A 25,413-nucleotide genomic window follows, 5' to 3' on the forward strand; every position below is an offset into this window, starting at 1 on the left:
CGAAGAGATACTGCTGGCGGGGATCATTAGGTTGTATCCTTTAGGTTCATGCTGTGTTATCAATGTATGTTTAATTTCAGTCTTATAAGTAGCATTGTTGTTAGTCATATGTTTATGTATCGTCCTGTAAGAATATTTGTTTCTTGACTTGGTATATTAAGAAAGCCTAATTTAGTGTTAATGTCGTTGTATTTGTTTGGACAAATAAAATAGAAACGACTAGATCATTAATCATACTTAATACCAGGATACATCAATTTAAGATACAACACCAGAAACCATAACAAATGTTTAAACATTAATCGAAGTACATAACGAAAGAAAGGACATAGACAAAAGGGAAATACATAGATAACTAATCAGAGTCCTCGATCGTGTCACTGTCGTCATCCTGCAACTGACCAATAAGGTGACCTCCAGTGCCACATAAAGGAGCACGACGAGCCCTCTGTGGTCTCTCATCCACCTGTGGCACCTGTGCCTGTGGCGGAACTACGCTGAAAGCCGAAGCTGGGGTACCTCCCAACGCGAACCATGGGTCCAATGGTGAAGGCGCAGGCTCGTTCAGGTCAACCGGCAAACCTGGCTGTACATCCTGAACATGTGGCTGGTGCTCGGCAAACTGTGAATGTACCTCATCCATCTGTGGCCTATAATGAGTGCCATCATCCTCTCCCAAGATGTCTGCTATATCTCTGAAGAACTCTGACTGACTCACAGGATCATCAATGTCCATACCGACTGCCGCCGTAGTATAGTCGGCGAACATCTGAGAAGAACCCCCCACCTCAAACATCTGAGAAGAACCCCCCGCCTCGTACGTACCCTGATCCATCCCTGTGCCCACACCACCAATGTCCTCACCAACAGCATCCTGACCAATGTGATACTCTCCAGATGGTCCTCTACCACGGGCACGTCCACCACCATCCCGCTGACCATGTCGTCTGGCCCTACGTCTCGGAACACGAGGATCAACATCACCTCCCTGACCACCAACACCCTGACCCTCATCTAACTGGTCGGCCAGCCATCGCCACTCTCGATCCGTCGTCCGTGTGCCGATACGCCTACGCCTGTCCACGCGGCGGTTGTCCGGTCTGTCGACTACCTGCACCATAGGAGGTGCCTGCGATGACCCTCTATGGTGAGCCTCCTCAGTCAACACAATAGGCCTGGGATCCTGAAATGCAACATCTGGGGATAGAAATCGGTGCGCCAGACGACACCACCAGTCCAGGTACTCAGCTGATGGCCCAGGATCAGCAACTCGGTCAACGGGTAAAACTGAGGCATTCCGATCCTGCCAATGCTCATGCCACTCCCGATAATATGAGGGGAACCACCTATCTCCACCCCTGCCGTCCTTCGCATGAAGCCAGTCTATGTTAAGAGCCAAACGAGGGAGATGCTGAACCCCGCCGAACTGAGGCATAACCCTATCCACCTGGTGCCACTCAATCGCAGCAAAATAAATGAGACTCGTAACTGCCGTCCATAGCCTGCGGTGCTGGTCTAGTAGTATCTCTGGATGAACAATAGCTGCGACATCCGGAGTGGAATAGGGCTCCCACACGATCTACATCACGTAATGAAACTTTACGTAAAACAAATTCTATAACAGGCAAAACATAACTGAATGAACTACAAGTAAATTACTCACATCATGCACACGCAATCTATCCAAAGAGAGGCGTGCAACCACCACTCGCTGATCTACTGCATCGTTCCTCGGTAGATACTGAGCCCATCTACAGGTTCAAATAAAAGAATGTCATAACATCTAATGGGACATGTAAATGAACAATTTCAAACTCTAGCATCATATTTCTTTACCTGGATGCAAGTGGAAACCCGAATCTGTTGAAATCACTTGGCCTCAGACAAGGAAATCTCCAGAAGATCCAAGACTGTAGAAGCTGAAGTGGCCCAGCCAAGTTGACAACATTTTTGTTTGTTCCACGACAAAGACATCTGTACAACCACGCCAGCGCGGCCGAGCCCCAGCTATATCTACCCAAGTCATCCAACGACGCCACATATGGCAACCAGCGAAGGTGGACACGGTTGGCGTTCTTGTCCGCAAACAGCTGAGATGACAACAGCATCATAATATAGGCCCTCGCGTATATACGCACGATGTCCTCAGTAGCATCTGCTGGCAAAACCCGAAACCGCTCATGGAACCATGTGTAGCACACTGTCATCTGCTTCACTTTATTCTGCGGAGGTAACTCCCCAAACAGCTCACGGAACCACACCCATGCCGGTCTTCCATCTTCCATGAAATTCTCAAACTCACTAAGGCACCCACTCACAGGCTCACCATCAATCGGTAAACCCAGCTGATAGGCCACGTCCTCCAAGGTGACCGTACACTCCCCAAAGGGCATGTGGAATGTGTGGGTCTCAGGACGCCACCTCTCAATGAATGCGCTAAGTAGAGGCTCATCAACCCAGAACCACTGACTGTTCAGCCTAGCCAAGTGATATAAGCCCGCCGTCTCTAGATACGGTATGATACGCTCGTGTAAAGGCATATTCTGTTGTCTTCTCACACCACTAATAACCCTAGCAGGCTGTAAAAATAAAGATAGCGAACTCTCAACAGACAACAACAGCAACAATTTACAGTAATATGAATAAAAAACCCTAAGCATAACAACAATAGAGAAAATAACACTAACAATATTACTAACACGTAAACCTAAAAAATTATTTCTGCCAACAATATAAATTACAAATTCAATAAATATAAAATACTCACTATCATGATAACAGCAAAAAATTCTATTATAACTGTTAAAATATTAATTTAACATTTACCATTAATGATAAGAACATTAAACAAAAAATAATAATAAAAAGCCGGTTTAACCAACCTCTTGGTCGATAAATCCAGCCACATGCGCAACGCGGTTTAACCGGTACAGCCGGTCTTCTTCCTCCATCGGTTCTCCCATAAACCGGTTCAACTTCTCAAACCAGCAACTTAACAAAAAAATTTTTTTTTCCTCTCTCACCCACCAACCTTCCCCTCACTCACAAAACTCACAAATGATCCGCCCTCACCAGCCACGGCTTTGCTATTTATACTACTCACTCATAAACCGTGGCTGCCTCTAAGGGTTTATGTTTGAAACCATTTACTCATAAACCGTGGCTGCCTACCACGGTTTATGCTTCAGATTCTCTTCACGTAAACCGTGGCTGCCTACCACGGTTTACATACAACAAGATTTGATCATAAAACCTCCCTACCTCCCACGGTTTATGTGCATTTGGAATTCGTGGTTGGCTCCCACGGTTTCTATATAAATGGATTCAACGCAAAATGGTAACCAAATTCCAAATGTTGTAATTTGGTAAAGCTTTCATCCAATCATTTTAATTTGGTAAATTACCCTAAATAATATGGGTTCTTAAACAACACTATTTAAATTCGGTGCACTTTCTAGCAAGACAAACATAATTGCCACTAAACTAAGCCTTCCGTGCATCTCATGGTTGTTACATACAGTTTTTTATTCCGGACAGAGCTCTGATTAAACAAAGAACTCAATAAGCCCATACACAATAACTCTAATGCATCGAATATAAGTTATAAATACTAAACCCAGTTACATTTTCTATAAACAATTTCACTCCTATCGTTACACCAAATGTCAATAAAAAAATAAATACACATACAAGGGCTCCCTGCGAAAAACCTACAAGGCCCATGAACAACTAAGCCCATATACCCAACAATGGCCCTTCGTTAAGGTTAATCATACTCATTGTCATTAAGTTCATTATCCTACCTTAATTAGAAATCTCTCATGTGACGGAAGCTGGAAATCAGCTGCACCATCTGTCTCACAGTACAATATCAGCAGAATTTATCTCTTGGCAGAGATATTTGTCACACTACGATTGTGCCAGCACAATTCCACACATGTAGAGTGTGTCCTGGCCTATGTTCTACAAGGTAGAATATATATATATATATATTGTTTGCCATAGAAATGTAATTGTAATTGAAATTTCAATCATCAAAGAGATTAAAGAATTTGACATCACCTCTACTAAGGCATATTCTATCACATGCATTAATCATAAGGATGACATCAAATTAGCAATTACTGCAAAATCAACTACCATCTATGAGTAACACATTGTTAAAGCATTACTGTTCTGTCTTATAATAGAAAGTTTTAAGGGTTATTTTTTTTTTCATAATAATGAACTATTTCACATTAGTTTAAAAAATATAATAGAATAAAAATAAATAAACAAGTATTTAGTTATAATTAATTAATTGTGGACTAAAAATTTTGCACTAAAGATGATAAAAAAAATCTTTGTAACACTGTACATACATCCACAAGATTAAGAACCCTACCATTTCCACCCTTTATCCTTCCAATTCATTTGATACCTCTATAGACCACATGAGTCCTTGTCTAATGCCAGCAGCATCAAAATCAAACAAATTATTGCTAGCCATTCAAGTCAAGAACCAATCTAGTTAGTAAGCTTGTTTTGCTCCATTCTACTGTCATCACACAAATCATAAAGCCACTTGTACGTGGACCCCACCTCTCTAATACCCTGCCTTCTTGTTCTTGAATCCCTTTGCTAAGTGAAAACATAGAAACAAATAAAAAAGTGTTACAAATAACCAGGACTAACGAAAAAATTAATTCTTTGTTTTTACAAACTAGCTACTAGGCCCGAAGAAAAATTTGGCATACTTACTAATTGATATTTACAATATTTTTTCAAAATATCCACAACTAATAAAAGAAAGTGAGTATTTTCTTGGATCGATGCAAAGCTTCTCTAGAAACATAAATTCCTGAGCGTAAAATTCAAGCCAACAGGGATCAAACTCCGAAGGAAATAGCTAAAATCCCAACTAGCTATTAACTCTGATATTAGAGAAATACTTATAAATGAAATTCGTAAAATCGAAGAATCATAGTCCTAAAGTAAAAGAAATAAGGTCAACAGAATTAACCGCCTCCACATTCTTTTCCACCCATCTTAACCAAGACACCCCACAGCCGTTGGATCTCTCCGAAAACATCATCGGACGGCAACCTGAGCCTGCAGCAGGGACAAGTGTTCCTCTTTCCAAGCCACGGCAAAATGCACATCCAATGAAACAAATGCTGACATGGCAATTCGCAAACGTCCCTCCCCACGCGCATCTCTTCTTTGCAAATCACACACTCTTTTCCTCCAACCGCCACCTCCACCGCCGGCAAAGCCACTACCGCCGCCGCCGCTGCTGCCACCTCCACCTCCTCCTTATTATTCCCTCTCCCTACACAACATCCCATGGACCCCACCAGCCCCATGCACCGAACCACCGTTTCCACATAAGGGATCAAGATCGTTCCGTTACACTCCCCAATACTTGGTAATCCAAAACCGCCACAAAAAGAAACGGCCGCCAATATTTTCTCCCGGAAAGCCCTTCTCAAATTCACCCTCCATTCCGAAAAGGAATCTTCTAAAAGCTCGGGGTTGTGGTTGTGCGTCTCGCAGAACAAGAGAAGGAGGAGAACCGCGTCGAGATCGCGTTGCCGCATTGAAGTTGACAATGGTGGCGGCATTGCGGCGTGGCGAGTGAGTGTGTGGAGAGAAGAGAGGAGGTGGCGCGCGATGAGGAGGGTTTTTTGGTGGAGAGAGAGGGTATGGAGATGGTGGAGGGTTAGAGAGAAGAGGGTTGGGGAGGAGAGGAGGAGGGCGAGGCGGTGGGTGCGGTGGTTGGTGGCGGAGATGATGGAGTTGGTGAGATTGGAGACGGTGGTGGGAGAGAGAGTGGAGAGTGCTGCCATGATTGTTGATGATGTTGAAGATGTTGTTGCTTCTTCCATTGTTATTATGGGATCATGATGTGTTCTTTTTTATTTCTTGGACTTTGTTGGCTTTAGTTTCTGTTTCTTTTTCTTTTTCTTTTTCTTGCTTTTGTTTTGTTTGGTTTAAGACGGTGGTGATGGTGGTGGTGATGATGAGAATTGATAAGCGAAGTAGGGGGTTTGTGGCTTTATATGTACGTGTGGGCTTGTGATTACCGTCATTAAAATGCAACAAGTCCAATTTGTATTCACACCTAATTTGTGTTTATATAAATTTTTTTATCTGAAGAACTAAGAATGAAAATAACGTTAGCAAAAAAGGGGGGAAAACCAGAATCAATGTACTTTTAATTGACAATTAGTTAATTTTTTTAAGGTTTAATTATTTTATTGGTCCTATAATTTTGCGAAATTTTTAATTAGATTCTTATAAATTTTTTTAATTGGTTCCTGTACCAATTTTTTTTTTTCAATTGAATCCCTATACTTTTTTTTTCTTTTATTTGAGTCTCTACATCAATTTTTTTTTTTAAGTTAGTTTCTATATAATTAAGTCAATTACGACTAACAGAGACCTAATTGAAAAAAAAATTTGATGCAGGAACCCAATTAAAAGGAAAAAAAATATAGGACCTAATTGAAAATTTCGTAAAACTATATGGAGCAACAGAATAATTAAACATTTTTTTAATTCTCTTTATAGTAACAACTCAAACTATATCATCTGTTTGCACATTCTTTATTTTTATTATTGATTATTATTGGTTAAAGAAAGTTAATTTCCTGAAAAGGGGTAAAAAATTTCTTGATACTTATATTTTCTTTTTCTTTATGCATTATATTTTTGTCTAGTGCCTATAAACATGAAATACATAAATATAATAGAATATAATTTTCATACATTAAGAGTGTAAACAAATTTTATATATACATTTAATTATTTATTGTCACATTATCAAAATCAAAATAATTAATTTTTAAAAATTTATTATTTAAAAAATTATCTAAATATAGGAAAAATTATATTTTTCTCTTTAAAAAAATACTAAAATGATATTTTTCTTTCTTCTATTTATAAAATGTACATCTCTTTATAACTTTTAAAAAATTTTTTCTTTAATCTATTTTAAATTTTTTGTGTTAACTAATGTTAATTTTATTCATTTTTTAAGAAAAATAAATTATTTTTTACAAAAATATCCTTTAGTAAAAATTTTATTTTTTTGTCATTAAATTTTGCTTACCAAAATATCATTTAATAAATTATTTTTTATTAATTAAATTATTTTTTTCTAAAATGCCCTTCAATAATTTTTTAATTATTAAACTATAATTTTATCAAAATTTTCGTTAACAATTTTTTTATATTGTACTATTAATTTTTCGATATCAATATATATTATTTTAACATTAAATAAAAAAAATCTTACCACTGTTAATATGTATAACAATTAATATATATTGATATTGAAAATGATCTTATCAAGATTTTTTTTATTTAATGCTAAAATAATATATATTGATATCAGAAAATTAATAGTAAAATATAAAGTAATTGTTGATGAAAATTTTGGTAAATCACAATTTAATAATTAAAAAATTATTGAAGGATATCTTAAAAAAAATAATTTATTAAAGAATATTTTGGTAAGCAAAATTTAATAACAAAAGAATAAAATTTTGCTAAAGGTATTTTTGTAAAAAAAAATGGATAAAATTAACATTAGTTAACTCAAAAAATTTAAAATAAATTAAAAATAACGTTTTTTAAAAATTATAAGAGAAGAAAATATACATTTTATAAATAGAAGGAAGAGGAGTGTCATTTTAGCATATCTCAAAAGAAAGGAGTAAAATTTTCTCCTAAATATATGATTATATAAAATTTTTTACATTATTAATATTTTAAAATTAAATTAAATGTAATAATACATAAAAAGAGAAACAATAACTAAAAATGCATTATTGCAGTGTAAATTTCAAAAAGAATGATAATATTAATATGTTTTCAAGGTTTTTTTAATCAATATCTTATTTAACCATATCTGTTGTGGCAAATTTATTTATTATTTTTTTATTTAAATAAACTAAACAAAAAAAATAAAATAAAGAACTTCTTAAATAGAAGGATAGCTTTATTTAAAATTATTGTTAAATTCCTCCCAAAAAAAAGAAACTCCATTTAATAAAATTGTAATTTTATTGCCATTTTTGTCATAATATTTATCATCATATTAATATCTCTCATAATCAAACGAAAATTAATACGTCAAATCTAATGTATAATATCCCTTATTTTAAATATCAATAAATCAATAAATCTAAAATTATCTTAGTGATCAATAATAAGATTAAATCCAAAATCTATTTATCATTGATGATTGTGCTTCAGTTAATTTGAGACAATTACTATTAGGATTTAGTTGTGCTTCATTTATCTATTTAGTTTTCCTTTTGTAGACAATGCTTCAGTTAATTTGAGGGGCAGTAAAATCAACCTATTATAAAGATTTTTATAGTAGTTGTACAGTGTTAATTATTCTTCTTTAAAAACCTCCCTATGAGCACCGAAAATCAACCTTTTGAAGTCGACAAGAGATCGCCGGAAGAAGAAGACCTCATCACCAGGAGCACAAAAAAAGTAAAAATGGATGGGGCTAATCAGTATGACGGCCCCATGAAAGGTATCGAAGACAAATATACAGAAATAGAAATGGAGTCAGATGAAACCCCTACAACCGATCAGCATATTAGGGACACCATTGTCCCAGAAATTGATCAACAGCCGATCAAATCATATCGTGATATGGTAGTCAACAATGGATTTGAAAAACTAAATCCTGATGAAATTGTTGAACTTGTGGCAGAGGACTATGTCGCTGAATCCGATCCCATGGATATGAATATGGAGATTCAGACTCCCTTCAATCCAAAGCCTAATATTGAGGTGTCTCTAGAAGAATATGAAGAATGGTGTCGACCATGGAAGTTCTCTTTGATTATCAAGCCTCTTGGAAAACTGGTTAATCTCCAGGCTATTGACCGATGGGTGCAGCGAAGGTGGGCTAAGAAAGGCTCTATCCGGGTCATGGATCTAGTCGGAAACTTCTTTCTCGTGAGCTTCGGAAGTCAAGAGGACTATGGACATGCCTTGTTTGAAGGGCCATGGATGATAGCGGACCACTACCTTCTTGTGCAAAGATGGAGACCCCTCTTTATGCCAATGGAGACACAAGTGCAGAAAATTGCTGTGTGGGTACGAATTCCTAATTTACCAGCAGAGTTGTACAACAAATATTTCCTCTGGAAGTTTGGAAAATCTTTGGGTACAATGCTTAAAGTTGACGAATTAACCTCCATCCACTCTAGAGGAAAATTTGCTCGTATTTGCACAACTAACAGCAAGTGCACTGGGTCGTCCAAGTAATACCTTACGTGAGTAAGGGTCGATCCCACGGAGATTATTGGTTTGAAGTAATATATGTTTATTTTATTATTCTTAGTCAGGATATTAATTAAAATTATAAGTTGGAATTATTAGATTTGATTGGAAAAATAAAAGAGAATAACAGTGTTACTTGTTGTGCAGTAATGAGAAATATGTTGGAGTTTTGGAGATGCCTTGTCCTCTGAACTCACTCTTCCTTGAAATCCTTCAACACACGAAAAGTCCCTTCCATGGCAAGCTCTATGTAGGGTGTCACCGTTGTCAATGGCTACCTCCCATCCTCTCAGTGAAAACGTTCCTATGCTCTGTCACAGCACGGCTAATCATCTGTCGGTTCTCAATCAGGTTGGAATAGAATCCATTGATTCTTTTGCGTCTGTCACTAACGCCCAGCCTTCAGGAGTTTGAAGCTCGTCACAGTCATTCAATCCCAGAATCCTACTCGGAATACCACAGACAAGGTTTAGACTTTCCGGATTCTCATGAATGCCGCCATCAATCCGGCTTATACCACGAAGATTCTGCATAATGAATGTAAGAGATACTCATTCAGTCTGATGTAGAACGGAGGTGGTTGTCAGGCACACGTTCATGGTTTGGGGAAGGTGATGAGTGTCACGGATCATCACCTTCTCCATAATTAAGCGCGAATGAACATCTTAGATCTTAGATAAGAACAAGCGTGTTTGAATGGAAAGCTAAGGATTGTATTAATTCATCGAGACGCTGCAGAGCTCCTCACCCCCAACAATGGAGTTTAGAGACTCATGCCATCAAAAAAGTATGTAATTCAGATCTGAAATGTCATGAGGTACAGAATAATTCACTAAAAGTTGTTTAAATAGTAAACTAGTAACCTAGGTTTACAGAATATGAGTAAACTAAGATAATTGGTGCAGAAATCCACTTCTGGGGCCCACTTGGTGTGTGCTGGGGCTGAGATTAAAGCTATCCACGAGTAGAGGCTTTCCTTGGAGTTGAACTTCAAGTTATGACGTGTTTTGGGCGTTCAACTCCGGATCATGACGTTTTTCTGGCGTTTAACTCCAGACAGCAGCATGTACTTGGCGTTCAACGCCAAGTTACGTCGTCTATCTTCGCGCAAAGTATGGACTATTATATATTGCTGGAAAGCCCTGGATGTCTACTTTCCAACGCCGTTGAGAGCGCGCCAATTGGACTCCTGTAGCTCCAGAAAATCCATTTCGAGTGCAGGGAAGTCAGGATCCAACAGCATCAGCAGTCCTTTTTCAGCCTAAGTCAGATTTCTGCTCAGCTTCCTCAATTTCAGCCAGAAAATACCTGAAATCACAGAAAAATACACACACTCATAGTAAAGTCCAGACATATGATTTTTGCTTAAAAACTAATAAAATTCTATTAAAAACTAATTAAAACATACTAAAATCTACATGAAATTACCCCCAAAAAGCGTATAAAATATCCGCTCATCACAACACCAAACTTAAACTGTTTCATGTCCTCAAGCAACTAGATAAATAAAATAGGTTTTAACAGAAATTAAGAAGTAATAATATTTTAGAGTTTTAAATGAAGCTCAGATTCTTATTAGATGGGCGGGGCTTGTAGCTTTTTGTTTCTGAACAGTTTTGGCATCTCCCTTTATCCCTTGAATTTCAGAATGATTGGCATCCATAGGAACTCAGAATTCAGATAGTATTATTGATTCTCCTAGTGTAGTATGTTGATTCTTGAACACAGTTATTTTATGAGTCTTGGCCGTGGCCCTAAGCACTTTGTTTTCCAGTATTACCACCAGATACATAAATGCCACAGACACATGACTAGGTGAACCTTGTTCAGATTGTGACTTAGCTTTGCTAGAGTCCCCAGTCAGAGGTGTCCAGGGCTCTTAAGCACACTCTGTTTGCCTTGGATCACGACTTTAACCACTCAGTCTCAAGTTTGTAACTTGGACCTGCATGCCACAAGCACATGGTTAGGGACAGCTTGGTTTAGCCGCTTAGGCCTGGATTTTATTTCCTTGGGCCCTCCTATCCATTGATGCTCAAAGCCTTGGATCCTTTTTACCCTTGCCTTTTGGTTTTAAGGGCTCGTGGCTTTTTCTATTGCTCCTTCTCTTTTTTTTTTCATCTGCTTTTTCTTGCTTCAAGAATCAATTTCATGATTTTTCAGATCATCAATAATATTTTTCGTGTTCCTCATTCTTTCAGGAGTCAATATTCATCAAATTCAAAGAACAAGTTATGCACTGTTCAAGCATTCATTCAGAGAACAAAAAGTATTGCCACCACACATAATTAATTATAATTTTTATTATTAAGAATTCGAAAAATATAGATTACCTCTTTATTCTAAAAAAAATCTACTACTTTATTCATGCCTGATGATGATGAGAAAAATAAATTATAGCTTAATTGGAAATAAAATCAAAATAGACATACTAATTACTACTAAATATCTCCTAAGGTAAATTTCTATAATAATACTATCACTAAGTTAAAGCAGAAAAATTGGAACTCAGCAACCTGTTATTTTGAGGAGTAGATGTTCCTCTAATCTGTGGGGTGGTTTTCAAGGATTAATTTTTTGGCGCTTTAGCTCCCTTAGATCACGCCCTTGCTCTTCCTGTTTCTTAAGCAGTTTGCAAAGCATGCTACTTTGATTGTTCTGTTCTTCCTTTATTTGGTCCATAGCTTCCTGCAATTTGGAAATAGAAGCCTCAAGATGTTCCCAATATTCGAATTGAGGCAGTTCTGGGAGGGCTTCCTGTGCTCTCCTCTTGGCTGAATCATCTTGTTGCTGTTGTCTGACCATTGATATTCCAGTGATTGGCCTCTCAACTGGAATATACTCTGTTATTCCCATCTTCACTCCGGCATCTTTGCAGAGCATAGAGATTAAGCTTGGATAGGCCAATTTGGCGTCCTTGGAATTCCTGTTTGCTACTTTGTATAGCTCACATGAGATCAGTTGATGGACTTCTACCTCTTTTCCCAACATGATGCAGTGAATCATGACAGCTCTTTTAATGGTAACTTCAGAACGGTTGCTGGTGGGCAATATGGAACGCCCAATGAAATCCAGCCAGCCTCTGGCTACTGGTTTTAGATCTTCTCTTTTGAGTTGAATTGGGGTGCCAGTGGTGCTGGTAGTCCACCTGGCTTCAGGGATGCATATATCCTCTAGAATCTTGTCTAGACCTTTATTTACCCTCATCATTCTCCTGTTAAAGGAATCTGGGTCATCTTTCAGTTGAGGAATCTTAAATATCTCCCTGATCTTGTCAGGATGAGTATGAACAATCTTTCCTCTGACTAAGGTCCGATGGTCATAGAGAGCTGCTCCAATTATTCTCTGCCTGTCTGTCTGCCATAGATTAGCATAGAACTCCTGAACCATGTTTCTTCCCACTTTCGTTTCAGGATTGGTCAGAATTTCCCAATTCCTGATTCGAATTTGCTCTTGAATCTCTTGATATTCATCTTCTTTCAGATCAAATTTGACTTCCGGGATCACTGATCTGTGACTCATTATTTTGTAGTAATGGTCTGAATGTTCTTTAGTTAAGAACTTCCCTTGATTCCAAAGTGGCTTTGGAGCACTCTCTTTCTTGCCCCTTGGGGTGGGTTGTTTTCCTTTAGGGGCCATGATCTTAATGAGTATGTTTTTGTGATCACGGATAACCACACCAAACTTAGAGCTTAGCTTGTCCTCAAGCAAAAGAGAAGAAAGGAGAGGGATAGGAAGAGAGCAATTGTTGCAATGTGATGATGAGTGGGGCGCCGAACTCAATATATGGGGGGGGGGGGGTGGGAAATTTCGAAAATAAGAAAAGGATAAGATAGAAGATATGATTTATAAAAGATAGATATGATAAGAAAAAGATATAGTTTAAAAAGAGAAAGATATGAATAATATTTAAAAAGATAGATTTGAATTTTTAATTTTGAAAAAGATTTTTAAAGAGATAATTGAGTTTTGAAATCAAACTTTAAAAGAGTTGGATTGGATTGAAAAATAATTTGTCTTTATGGATTAAGATACATTTGATATTTTTGAAAAAGGGATTTTAGAAATTAGGATTTTTAGAACACTAATTTGATTTGAGGGATGATAATTTGAAATATGTTTATGCAAGAAATCATGAATTGAAACATAAAAAATTAGAAAATTTGTAAGGAGAAACGAATTTTACCTCCTCCCCACCATCTTGGCGTTAAACGCCCAACTGCTACATGGTTTGGGCGAACGCCCAGCTGATGCATCTTTCTGGCGTTGAACGCCAGGAAGTCCTTTGTCACTGGGCGTTTTGTCTGAACGCCCAGGATGCTGTCAATCTGGCGTTAAACGCCCAGAAGGTGCTTCTATCTGGCGTTTAACGCCCAGAAGATGCTCCTTTCTGGCGTTTAACACCCAGATGGCTACCCTTACTGGCGTTGAATGCCCAGTGGGTGCTTCTTTTGGGCGTTCAACGCCCAAAATGTTTCTTACTGGCTTTTTCACGCCAGTGAGCTTCCAATTTCCCTTATAACTCTGTGAATCCAATCAATTGCTATTTTACCTTGAAGATACTTTGACATATACTTGTAAAAATCAATTAATTAATCAAAACGAATAAAATTAAATTTTGTGATTGGCTGGGTTGCCTCCCGCAAGCGCTTCTTTATTGTCTTTAGCTGGATTACCACTGAGCTCTAATCAAGTCTCATTTTTTAGCATTCTTGCTCGAAGTTACTTTCAAGATAATGTTTAATTCTCTGTCCATTAACAATGAACTTTTTGTTGGATTCATTATCCTGAAGCTCTACCTATCCATATGGTGATACGCTTGTAATGACATATGGACCTCTCCACCGGGATTTTAATTTCCCGGGGAATAATTTGAGCCTAGAATTAAATAGCAGAACCTTCTGCCCCGGCTCAAAGGCTCTGGATGACAATTTCTTATCATGCCATCTTTTCGTTTTCTCTTTGTAAATCTTTGCATTCTCGAAAGCACTGAGTCTAAATTCCTCTAGCTCATTTAACTGGAGCAATCGTTTTTCTCCAGCTAACTTGGCATCAAGGTTTAGGAATCTGGTTGCCCAATAGGCCTTGTGTTCCAGTTCCACTGGCAAGTGACATGCCTTTCCATACACAAGCTGGTATGGAGAGGTCCCTATCGGTGTCTTAAATGCTGTTCTGTATGCCCACAGGGCATCATCCAAGCTTCTTGCCCAATCCCTTCTACGGTTAATTACAGTCCGTTCCAGGATTCTTTTGAGTTCTCTATTTGAGACTTCAGCTTGCCCATTAGTTTGTGGGTGATATGGAGTAGCTACCCTGTGGCTAACTCCATAACGCACCAAAGCAGAGTAAAGCTGTTTATTGCAGAAATGAGTGCCCCCATCACTGATTAACACTCTAGGGATACCAAATCTGCTGAAGATGTGTTTCTGGAGGAATTTTAACACTGTTTTAGTGTCATTGGTGGGTGTTGCAATAGCTTCCACCCATTTGGATACATAATCCACTGCCACCAGAATATAAGTGTTTGAGTATGATGGTGGGAAGGGTCCCATAAAGTCAATGCCCCATACATCAAACAACTCAATCTCCAAGATCCCTTGCTGAGGCATGGCGTAACTGTGAGGTAGATTGCCAGATCTTTGGCAACTGTCACAATTAAGTACATACACTCGGGAGTCTTTATAGAGAGTAGGCCAGTAGAAGCCACTTTGGAGGACTCTTGTGGCTGTTCGCTCACTTCCAAAATGTCCTCCATACTGTGATCCATGGCAGTGCCATAGGATCTTCTGTGCTTCTTCCTTAGGCACACATCTATGGATTACTCCGTCTGCACATCTCTTAAAGAGATACGGCTCATCCCAAAGATAATACTTTGCATCCGTGATCAGCTTCTTTATTTGCTGTCTACTGTACTCTTTGGATATAAATCTCACTGCCTTGTAGTTTGCAATGTCTGCAAACCATGGTACTTCCTGGATGGCAAAGAGTTGCTCATCCGGAAAGGTTTTAGAGATCTCAGTGAGAGAGAGGGACGCCCCTTCTACTGGTTCTATTCGGGACAGGTGGTCTGCTACCTGATTCTCTGTCCCTTTTCTGTCTCTTATTTCTATATCAAACTCTTGCAGAAGCAACACCCATCTTATAAGTCTGGGTTTTGAATCCTGCTTTGTGAGTAGATATTTAAGAGCAGCATGATCAGTGTACACAATCACCTTTGATCCTACTAAATAGGATCTGAATTTGTCAATGGCGTAAACCACTGCAAGTAGCTCTTTTTCTGTGGTTGTGTAATTCTTCTGAGCGTCATTTAGAACACGACTGACATAGTAAATGACGTGCAGAAGCTTGTCATGCCTTTGTCCCAACACTGCACCAATGGCATGGTCACTGGCATCACACATTAGTTCAAATGGTAATGCCCAGTTTGGTGCAGAGATGATTGGTGCTGAGACCAATTTAGCTTTCAGGGTCTCAAATGCCTGCAGACACTCTTTATCAAAGATGAATGGCGTGTCAGCAGCTAGCAGGTTGCTTAGAGGTTTGGCGATTTTTGAAAAATCCTTTATAAACCTCCTATAGAATCCTGCATGCACCAGAAAGCTTCTGATTGCCTTAACATTGGTGGGTGGTGGTAATTTTTCAATTACTTCAACTTTAGCTTGATCCACCTCTATTCCCTTGTTCGAGATTTTGTGCCCAAGGACAATTCCTCCAGTCACCATAAAGTGACACTTTTCCCAGTTTAAAACCAGGTTGGTCTCTTGGCATCTCTTTAGAACGAGTGCTAAATGGTTAAGGCAGGAGCTGAATAAGTCTCCAAACACTGAAAAGTCATCCATGAAGACTTCCAGAAATTTTTCCACCATATCAGAGAAAATTGAGAGCATGCACCTCTGAAAGGTTGCAGGTGCATTGCATAGGCCAAATGGCATCCTTCTGTATGCAAATACTCCAGATGGGCATGTGAATGCCGTTTTCTCCTGATCCTGGGGATCTACTGCAATTTGATTATAACCTGAATATCCATCCAGAAAACAGTAGTATTCATGACCTGCTAGTCTTTCTAGCATCTGGTCTATGAATGGTAAAGGAAAATGATCCTTTCTGGTAGCTGTATTGAGCCTTCTGTAATCAATACACATACGCCACCCAGTAACTGTTCTTGTAGGAACCAGTTCATTTTTTTCATTATGAACCACTGTCATGCCACCTTTCTTAGGGACGACTTGGACAGGGCTCACCCAGGGGCTGTCAGAAATAGGATAAATAATCCCAGCCTCTAGTAATTTAGTGACCTCTTTCTGCACTACTTCCTTCATAGCTGGGTTCAGCCGCCTTTGTGGTTGAACCACTGGCTTGGCGTCACCTTCCAGCAAGATCTTATGCATGCATCTAGCTGGGCTAATGCCCTTAAGATCACTGATGGACCACCCAAGAGCTGTCTTGTGTGTCCTTAGCACTTGAATTAGTGCTTCCTCTTCCTGTGGCTCTAAGGTAGAGCTTATGATTACAGGGAAGGTATCACCTTCTCCCAAGAATGCATATTTTAGGGAAGGTGGTAGAGGTTTGAGCTCGGGTTTAGGAGGTTTCTCCTCTTCCTGAGGGATTTTCAGAGATTCTACTATTTTCTCTGACTCCTCAAGATCAGGCTGAACGTCTTTAAAGATGTCCTCTAGCTCTGATTCGAGACTCTCAGCCATATTGACCTCTCTTACCAGAGAGTCAATAATATCAATACTCATGCAGTCATTTGGGGTGTCTGGATGTTGCATGGCTTTGACAACATTCAACTTGAACTCTTCCTCATTGACTCTCAAGGTTACTTCCCCTTTTTGGACGTCAATGAGGGTTCGGCCAGTTGCTAGGAAAGGTCTTCCTAGAATGAGAGTTGCACTCTTGTGCTCCTCCATTTCCAGCACCACAAAGTCAGTAGGAAAGGCAAATGGCCCAACCTTGACAATCATGTCCTCAATCACGCCTGATGGGTATTTAATGGAGCCATCAGCAAGTTGAAGACATATCCTGGTTGGTTTGATTTCTTCAATTAAACCAAGCTTTCTGATTGTAGATGCAGGTATTAGATTGATACTTGCCCCAAGATCTCATAAAGCTTGCTTGGTGCAAGTGCCTTCTAATGTGCATGGTATCATAAAGCTCCCAGGATCTTTAAGCTTCTCAGGTAAGCTTTTCAGAATGACTGCACTGCATTCTTCAGTGAGGTAAACTTTTTCAGTTTCCCTCCAATCCTTCTTATGACTTAAGATCTCTTTCATGAACTTAGCATAAGAGGGTATTTGCTCAAGTGCTTCTGCAAACGGAATCTTTATTTCAAGAGTCCTGAGATAGTCTGCAAAGCGGGCAAATTGCTTATCCTGTTCCGCTTGGCGGAGTTTTTGAGGATAAGGCATTTTGGCTTTGTATTCCTCAACCTTAGTTGCTGCAGGTTTATTACCTACAGAAGTGGGTTGGGAAGCCTTTTTAGAAGGGTTGTTATCAGCATTCGTATGTGACTGATTCCCCACTGGCATTTGAATGCCAGTGGTGGGAGCTGGAGTGGCGTTAGACGCCACTTCCTTGTTTGTTACTGGCGTTTGAACGCCAGAACCATGCTCCCTTTGGGCGTTCAACACCGGATTCATGCTTGTTTCTGGCGTTGAACGCCAGGAATGAGCATGGTCTGGGTGTTCAGCGCCAGCTTTATTCCTCTCTGGGCTCTGACTGTCCTCAGAGGGATTTTGAGTATCCACTTGTTCATTTCTTGGTTTCCTGCTGCTTTGAAGTGAGGTATTTAATGTTTTCCCACTCCTTAATTGAACTGCTTGGCATTCTTCTGCTATTTGTTTTGACAATTGCTTTTCTGTCTGCTTTAATTGTACTTCCATATTCCTGTTAGCCATTCTTGTTTCCTGTAATATTTCCTTGAATTTGGCTAGCTGCTGAGTTAGAAAGTCTAATTGCTGATTGAATTCATTAGCCTGATCCACCGGACTGAGTTCAGCAGTTACTGTTTTAGCTTCTTCTTTCATGGAAGATTCACTGCTTAGGTACAGATGTTGATTTCTGGCAACTGTATCAATAAGCTCTTGAGCCTCTTCAATTGTTTTTCTCATATGTATAGATCCACCAGCTGAGTGGTCTAGAGAAATCTGAGCTTTTTCTGTAAGCCCATAGTAGAAGATGTCTAATTGCACCCATTCTGAAAATATTTCAGAGGGGCATTTTCTTAGCATCTCTCTGTATCTCTCCCAGGCATCATAAAGAGATTCATTATCTCCTTGTTTGAAGCCTTGGATGCTTAGCCTTAGCTGTGTCATCCGTTTTGGAGGGAAATAGTGATTCAGGAATTTTTCTGACAGCTGCTTCCATGTTTTTATGCTGTTCTTAGGCTGGTTATTTAACCACCTCTTAGCTTGATCTTTTACAGCAAATGGAAACAGTAATAATCTATAGACATCCTGATCCACTTCCTTATCATGTATTGTGTCAGCAATTTGCAAAAATTATGCCAGAAACTCTGTAGGTTCTTCATGTGGAAGACCATAATACTGACAGTTTTGCTGCACCATGATAATGAGCTGAGGATTCAACTCAAAGCTACTAACTCCAATGGAGGGTATACAGATACTACTCCCATATGAAGCAGTAGTGGGGTTAGCATATGACCCCAGAGTCCTCTTGGACTGTTCATTCCTACTTGCTTCCATGATGGAATACAAGAGATAATTTATATGTTGATTTTATTATTTTTTTGAATTAATTTTTTTATAAAATAAAATAAAAAATGAAATAAATAAAAGAAATTAGAAATATTTTGAAATTGAAATTTGAATTTTTATATAAAATTTTCGAAAAAAAAATAGTTCAAAATTAGTTAGAAAATATAACTTTTTTGAATTTTGAATTTTTTTTGATGAAAGAGAAAAACACACAAAAGACACAAGACTTAAAATTTTTAGATCTAATGCTCCTTATTTTCGAAAATTTTTGGAGGGAAAACACCAAGGAACACCAAACTTAAAAATTTTAAGATCAAGACACAAGAAGAACTCAAGAACACTTTGAAGATTCACAAGAACACCAAGTACAAAGGAAAGAACACCAAACTTAAAATTTTTAGAAAACTTTAATAAAATTTTCGAAAATTATATAAAAAAAAGATTAACAAGAAAACACCAAACTTAAAGTTTGGCACAAGATTCAATCAAAGAAAATTTATTTTTGAAAAAGGTTCCAAAGCGTATACCCAATTATCAAGAATATAAGCCAATAGTCTAGCCAATTGGGAGTAAATATAACACTTGTTCTGAATATTCCAATTAATGTTTTTAAAAAGAACACAAGTGAAACAAGAAAAAAAAACACAAAGCAAGAAAAACTCAAGATCAACAAGAAAGATAAACAAGAACAACTTGAAGATCAATGAAGAACAAAGAACACAAGTCGAAAATTTTAAAGAAAAATATAAGACATGTAATTGACACCAAACTTAGAACAAAGCACTAGACTCACGAAAATTAGCAATTAATTAAGAAAAATAATAAATTTTGAAAAGAAATTTTTGAAAAGAAACTATCCTATCAAGATTTAATGACTCTATAACAATAAAAATAAAAATAAATTATTCCTAATCTAAGAAATAAAATAAACCTTTAGTTGTTCAAACTCGAATAATCCCCGGCAACGGCGCCAAAAACTAGGTGCACGAATTTGTAATCTGCACAACTAACCAGCAAGTGCACTGGGTCGTCCAAGTAATACCTTACGTGAGTAAGGGTCGATCCCACGGAGATTATTGGTTTGAAGCAATATATGTTTATTTTATTATTCTTAGTCAGTATATTAATTAAAATTATAAGTTGGAATTATTAGATTTGATTGGAAAAATAAAAGAGAATAACAGCGTTACTTGTTGTGCAGTAATGAGAAATATGTTGGAGTTTTGGAGATGCCTTGTCCTCTGAACTTCAACTCTTCCTTGAAATCCTTCAACACACGAAAAGTCCCTTCCATGGCAAGCTCTATGTAGGGTGTCACCGTTGTCAATGGCTACCTCCCATTCTCTCAGTGAAAACGTTCCTATGCTCTGTCACAGCACGGCTAATCATCTGTCGGTTCTCAATCAGGTTGGAATAGAATCCATTGATTCTTTTGCGTCTGTCACTAACGCCCAGCCTTCAGGAGTTTGAAGCTCGTCACAGTCATTCAATCCCAGAATCCTACTCGGAATACCACAGACAAGGTTTAGACTTTCCGGATTCTCATGAATGCCGCCATCAATCCGGCTTATACCACGAAGATTCTGCATAATGAATGTAAGAGATACTCATTTAGTCTGATGTAGAACGGAGGTGGTTGTCAGGCACACGTTCATGGTTTGGGGAAGGTGATGAGTGTCACGGATCATCACCTTCTCCATAATTAAGCGCGAATGAACATCTTAGATAAGAACAAGCGTGTTTGAATGGAAAGCTAAGGAATTGTATTAATTCATCGAGACGCTGCAGAGCTCCTCACCCCCAACAATGGAGTTTAGAGACTCATGCCGTCAAAAAGTATGTAATTCAGATCTGAAAATGTCATGAGGTACAGAATAATTCACTAAAAGTTGTTTAAATAGTAAACTAGTAACCTAGGTTTACAGAATATGAGTAAACTAAGATAATTGGTGCAGAAATCCACTTCTGGGGCCCACTTGGTGTGTGCTGGGGCTGAGATTAAAGCTATCCACGAGTAGAGGCTTTCCTTGGAGTTGAACTTCAAGTTATGACGTGTTTTGGGCGTTCAACTCCGGATCATGACGTTTTTCTGGCGTTTAACTCCAGACAGCAGCATGTACTTGGCGTTCAACGCCAAGTTACGTCGTCTATCTTCGCGCAAAGTATGGACTATTATATATTGCTGGAAAGCCCTAGATGTCTACTTTCCAACGCCGTTGAGAGCGCGCCAATTGGACTCCTGTAGCTCCAGAAAATCCATTTCGAGTGCAGGGAAGTCAGGATCCAACAGCATCAGCAGTCCTTTTTCAGCCTAAGTCAGATTTCTGCTCAGCTTCCTCAATTTCAGCCAGAAAATACCTGAAATCACAGAAAAATACACACACTCATAGTAAAGTCCAGACATATGATTTTTGCTTAAAAACTAATAAAATTCTATTAAAAACTAATTAAAACATACTAAAATCTACATGAAATTACCCCCAAAAAGCGTATAAATTATCCGCTCATCAAATCCCCAGGTAACAGCCCCACGGTGGCAGCGGCGGCGGTTAGTGGAGATGGAGGATTAGCGGCAAATGCTGAAAAGGAAAAGGAGCAAAATCAGGAAACCATTAATGGGAAGAATCAACAAAATAGGAAAGAGCAATTAGTCACACCGAATCAGAATCCGGACATTGAAATCCCAAAGAACATTTCCAAAAAAGGAGAAGAATCTGCTTTAAATAATGAGACCGTTGCAGCTGGAGAGGAAAATCAAGCAGAAAATTTGTTTGGTCCATGGATGTTAGTTAAGAGAAATCAAAGAAGGAATAAGCCGAAAATGGGGGATAATCCTAAAGAAAAAAAGGAAGGTGGAAGTGCATCCAGATTTCAGATTTTGGCAGAGGAATATCAAGGAAGAGAGGGTCAGCAGGCCCACAACGGAGGAAAAACTAGCCAACCAAATATGGAAAAGGAAAGAAATTACATGCAGGTCCATATCAAACAGAATAATCAACCAAATAATGCAAGATCTGCACAGAAACATAAACAAGCCATCACCATCATTAAGGAGAAGGGTGCTGACATTAGCAAGAAAATACAAAATAAACCAAATCAAAATCATCAAACAAAGGAGAAACAGAAGGCTGAACCAGGTTTGAAACCAAATAAGTTAGAATCTCAAAATGAGCATAAAAATCTTTCAAAAGAGAAGGAAGTCAAACATCAAGATTACTGGAGACAATTTTCCAAATTAAGCAAAGAAATTGCTAAAAGCAAGCAGGAGTCCCACCTAAACATCACTGACCTCTCTGACCCCCACACCACTGCCCTTATATCAAAATTCATGGGCGGAGGAGCCTATGGACAACAGAGTGCTGGTGAACTACAGGAGCCACCAGACTCGGGAGAATTAAACCTGGATGAAAGCATGATGGAAGTCCAATCCCAAGAAGGAGTTGCTTCAACTCTCGAGAGAAAGAAGGAGCTTGTTTCTCCTGACCACAGGCCTATGGAGGCTTAAATTCCTGGTTTCTTCAGGAGGATTTTTCTTATCCCTATCCCTTTGTTATTATGAATATTATTTCTTGGAATTGCAGAGGAACTGCCTCTAAGGGTTTCTCTTTTATCATTAAAGACCTTGTTTATAGATATCATGCTAACTTAATTTTTCTACTAGAAACTCATATTTCAGGACATAAAGCGGAGGCTACTATCAAGAAGCTAGGGTTTGATTCCTAGTGCATTAGTGACGCTGATGGTTTTGCGGGAGGCATTTGGTGCCTTTGGAACAAGTCTCTTTGGAATATCGAACCTGAGATCATTGAGAAACAGTTTGTGCACTTGAAAGTTAAATATGAACAAGGGGAACCATGGTGGCTTACTGCTATTTATGGTAGCCCTCATGTAAGAAATAGAAGCAGCCTTTGGAATAAATTAGAAGAGTTAGCTATGGGGATTAATGGCCCTTGGTGTCTTGGAGGGGATTTTAACTCGGTTGCCACTTTGGATGATACCGGGGGAAATTCTAACCTCTCACAAGATACCAACAGGTTCATTAGTTGCATGAGAAATTGTAATTTAAATTCTTTAGACTTCTCTGGCCCACCATACACTTGGCAGAGAGGAAAGGTCAAGAGAAGACTGGACAGATTCATTTGTAACATTGATTTTTGTAGTTTGTTTCCGACAGCAGGGGTTAGACACCTACCAAAGCTCAAGTCTGACCACTTACCACTTCTCCTCGATTTCAACATCGCCACTGTCCAAGGAGGGGAGAGACCTTTCCGCTTGCTGGCACCTTGGTTAATTCATGAAGATTACAACAATCTGGTGGAGCAGAGCTGGGACAAACAAGGAAACCTTTTGGAAAATATTTCAGTTTTTGTGAGAAATGCCAAATATTGGAATATTCACACTTTTGGACATATTTTTCAAAAGAAGCGTAGACTTTTCACAAGACTGGATGGTATTAATCGCAGCCTCTCTTTCAATACGAATCATTTCTTAGAAAAGCTACAGAAGGACCTTTGGAAGAAGTATGAGATTATTACTATTCAGGAGGAAAGCTATTGACAACAAATGTCTAGATGTAATGTGATAAATTTTGGTGATAAGAATTCTAAGTACTTCCATCAGAAAGCTAACGGAAGAAGACAGAGAAACAAAATCCTTACTCTAAAGAATGATGAGGGAAGTTGGATTGAAGATGTGGATACTCTTAAGACTATGGGAGCCTCTTTTTTCAAATCTTTATATTCACCTGATCAATATAATCCTGATTTGCCTATGTTTTCTATTGCAGGTCGATTCCCTACTATCTCAGAGGAAGGAAAGCAACAACTCGTAAGAGAAGTCACAATAGAGGAAATAAAGCTGACAGTATTTAGTATGGGAAGTTGGAAAGCTCCAGGAAGCGATGGGCTACCTGCCAAGTTTTTTCATCATTCTTGGAAGATTGTGGCTGAGTCCCTTACTGAGTGGATAAAGTTGATTTTTAGAGAGCCAGAGAATATAGCTCACGTCAACCGGACTCTTATCTCTATTATCCCTAAGACCCATTCCCCTGAAAATTTTACTCATTTTAGGCCTATTAGTTTCTGTAATGTGTGTTATAAAATTGTTACTAAAATTGTTGCTGATAGATTCAAACCTCACTTGAACAGTTTGATTGCTAATACCCAAGCTAGCTTTATCCCAGGCAGAGTTAGTGGGGATAATTTTTTAGTTGTGCAGGAAATTGTTCATACTATGAGGACCAGGAATGGAGGCACAGGACTTATGGCTATAAAGATAGATTTGGAGAAAGCGTATGATAGATTAAACTGGCTGTTTATTATTGACACGCTTAGGGATATTGGAATTCCAGAGGAAATCGTCACGCTCATTAATCTCTGTATTTCGTCTCCTAGCATGAGCCTTCTTTGGAATGGGTCTCCTTCTGAGGTCTTCACACCATCCAGAGGAATAAGACAGGGAGATCCCCTATCACCCTATCTCTTTGTACTTTGTGTTGAAAGACTATCACATCTTATCTTTTCTTTTATTGAAAATAAAAAATGGAAACCTATAAAGCTGTCTAGGAATGGCCCTAATCTCTCTCATCTTTGCTTTGCAGACGACATAGTACTTTTTGCACAAGCTAACCGGGACCAAGTTGGTGTTGTCAAGGAGGCACTAAAAATCTTCTGTGAATCTTCAGGGCAAAAAGTCAGCCTCAATAAGTCGTGTGTTTTCTTTTCCAAAAATGTGAACCACCATATCAGAGAAGAGCTTAGCCAAGAACTAGGGATTCCCCTCACTAGCAATTTGGAAAAATATTTAGGTGTTCTGCTGATCCACGAGAAGTGTATTAAACAACATTTTCAACATATCATTGACAAGATGCAAGCCAAACTCTCTAGTTGGAACATGAAGACCTTATCCATGGCAGGAAGAGCAACGCTTGTTCAATCCGTTTTATCTTCTATTCCAAGTTATGTTATGCAAACTATGAAGGTTCCGATCGAAGTCTGCAACAAGATTGACAAAATTTGTCGGGACTTCCTTTGGGGTTCAAGTGATCAAGATAGGAAAGTTCACCCTCTAAGCTGGGACACCGTGTGTAAACCGAAAGATCAAGGTGGGTTAGGCATTCGCAAAGCTCAAGAAACAAATAACATTTTTCTCATGAAACTCGCTTGGGGACTCATGATGAAATCTGATAGCTTGTGGGTTAAAGTTTTCAAAGCCAAGTACGGCTGTGGTGAGAACTTGTTTCCCAAAGTCCATCAAAAAGCTAACTGCTCAAACGCTTGGAAAGGAATCGTGAAAGTCTGGAACCAATTTCAAAGGAATTTGATCTGGAGAATTGGGGATGGACAATCTATTACAGTTTGGACTGATCATTGGGTTCTAGGAATTACCAGCCTAAAAGATGTATCTT

General features: G+C 38.6%; 2 protein-coding genes across 6 annotated transcripts; one reads left to right on the plus strand and one right to left on the minus strand.

Annotated features, from left to right (window-relative positions):
* Nucleotides 1-205: 205 nt before the first annotated feature.
* On the minus strand, nt 206-6,084 carry LOC130960567 (serine/threonine-protein phosphatase 7 long form homolog). 5 transcript variants are annotated; one of them, XM_057885994.1, is made up of 5 exons: nt 4,063-4,138; nt 3,804-3,963; nt 1,837-2,579; nt 1,664-1,751; nt 206-1,579 (listed from the first exon to the last, which is right to left on the minus strand). In XM_057885994.1, exons 3-5 carry the CDS (start codon nt 2,538-2,540, stop codon nt 356-358), a joined length of 2,016 nt encoding a protein of 671 aa, XP_057741977.1. In that variant the 5' UTR covers nt 2,541-2,579; nt 3,804-3,963; nt 4,063-4,138; the 3' UTR covers nt 206-355. The 5 variants fall into 5 exon arrangements, 4 of the variants coding, with proteins under 4 accessions (XP_057741977.1, XP_057741975.1, XP_057741974.1 ...); XM_057885992.1 differs by having other exon boundaries at nt 2,883-3,963; nt 4,063-4,115; XM_057885991.1 differs by having other exon boundaries at nt 2,883-4,987.
* A 2,412-nt stretch (nt 6,085-8,496) lies between these two features.
* On the plus strand, nt 8,497-22,512 carry LOC130962820 (uncharacterized). The gene is made up of 2 exons (XM_057888986.1): nt 8,497-9,232; nt 21,527-22,512. Exons 1-2 carry the CDS (start codon nt 8,497-8,499, stop codon nt 22,510-22,512), a joined length of 1,722 nt encoding a protein of 573 aa, XP_057744969.1.
* Nucleotides 22,513-25,413: the final 2,901 nt, after the last annotated feature.

Source organism: Arachis stenosperma, chromosome 2 (genome assembly GCF_014773155.1).
Source record: "Arachis stenosperma cultivar V10309 chromosome 2, arast.V10309.gnm1.PFL2, whole genome shotgun sequence".
Classification (NCBI taxonomy): Eukaryota; Viridiplantae; Streptophyta; class Magnoliopsida; order Fabales; family Fabaceae; genus Arachis; species Arachis stenosperma.

Excerpts from the sequence above, each read along its gene's own strand:
- LOC130960567 (XM_057885991.1), bottom strand. The coding sequence starts at position 2,963 with ATGGGAGAACCGATGGAGGAAGAAGACCGGCTGTACCGGTTAAACCGC. Across the intron at positions 2,580-2,882 it reads CTGGATTTATCGACCAAGAG|CCTGCTAGGGTTATTAGTGG; the intron begins GTTGGTTAAACC and ends TTATTTTTACAG. Across the intron at positions 1,752-1,836 it reads GGGTTTCCACTTGCATCCAG|ATGGGCTCAGTATCTACCGA; the intron begins GTAAAGAAATAT and ends TTGAACCTGTAG.
- LOC130962820 (XM_057888986.1), top strand. The coding sequence starts at position 8,497 with ATGGATGGGGCTAATCAGTATGACGGCCCCATGAAAGGTATCGAAGAC. Across the intron at positions 9,233-21,526 it reads CTCTAGAGGAAAATTTGCTC|GTAACAGCCCCACGGTGGCA; the intron begins GTATTTGCACAA and ends TCAAATCCCCAG.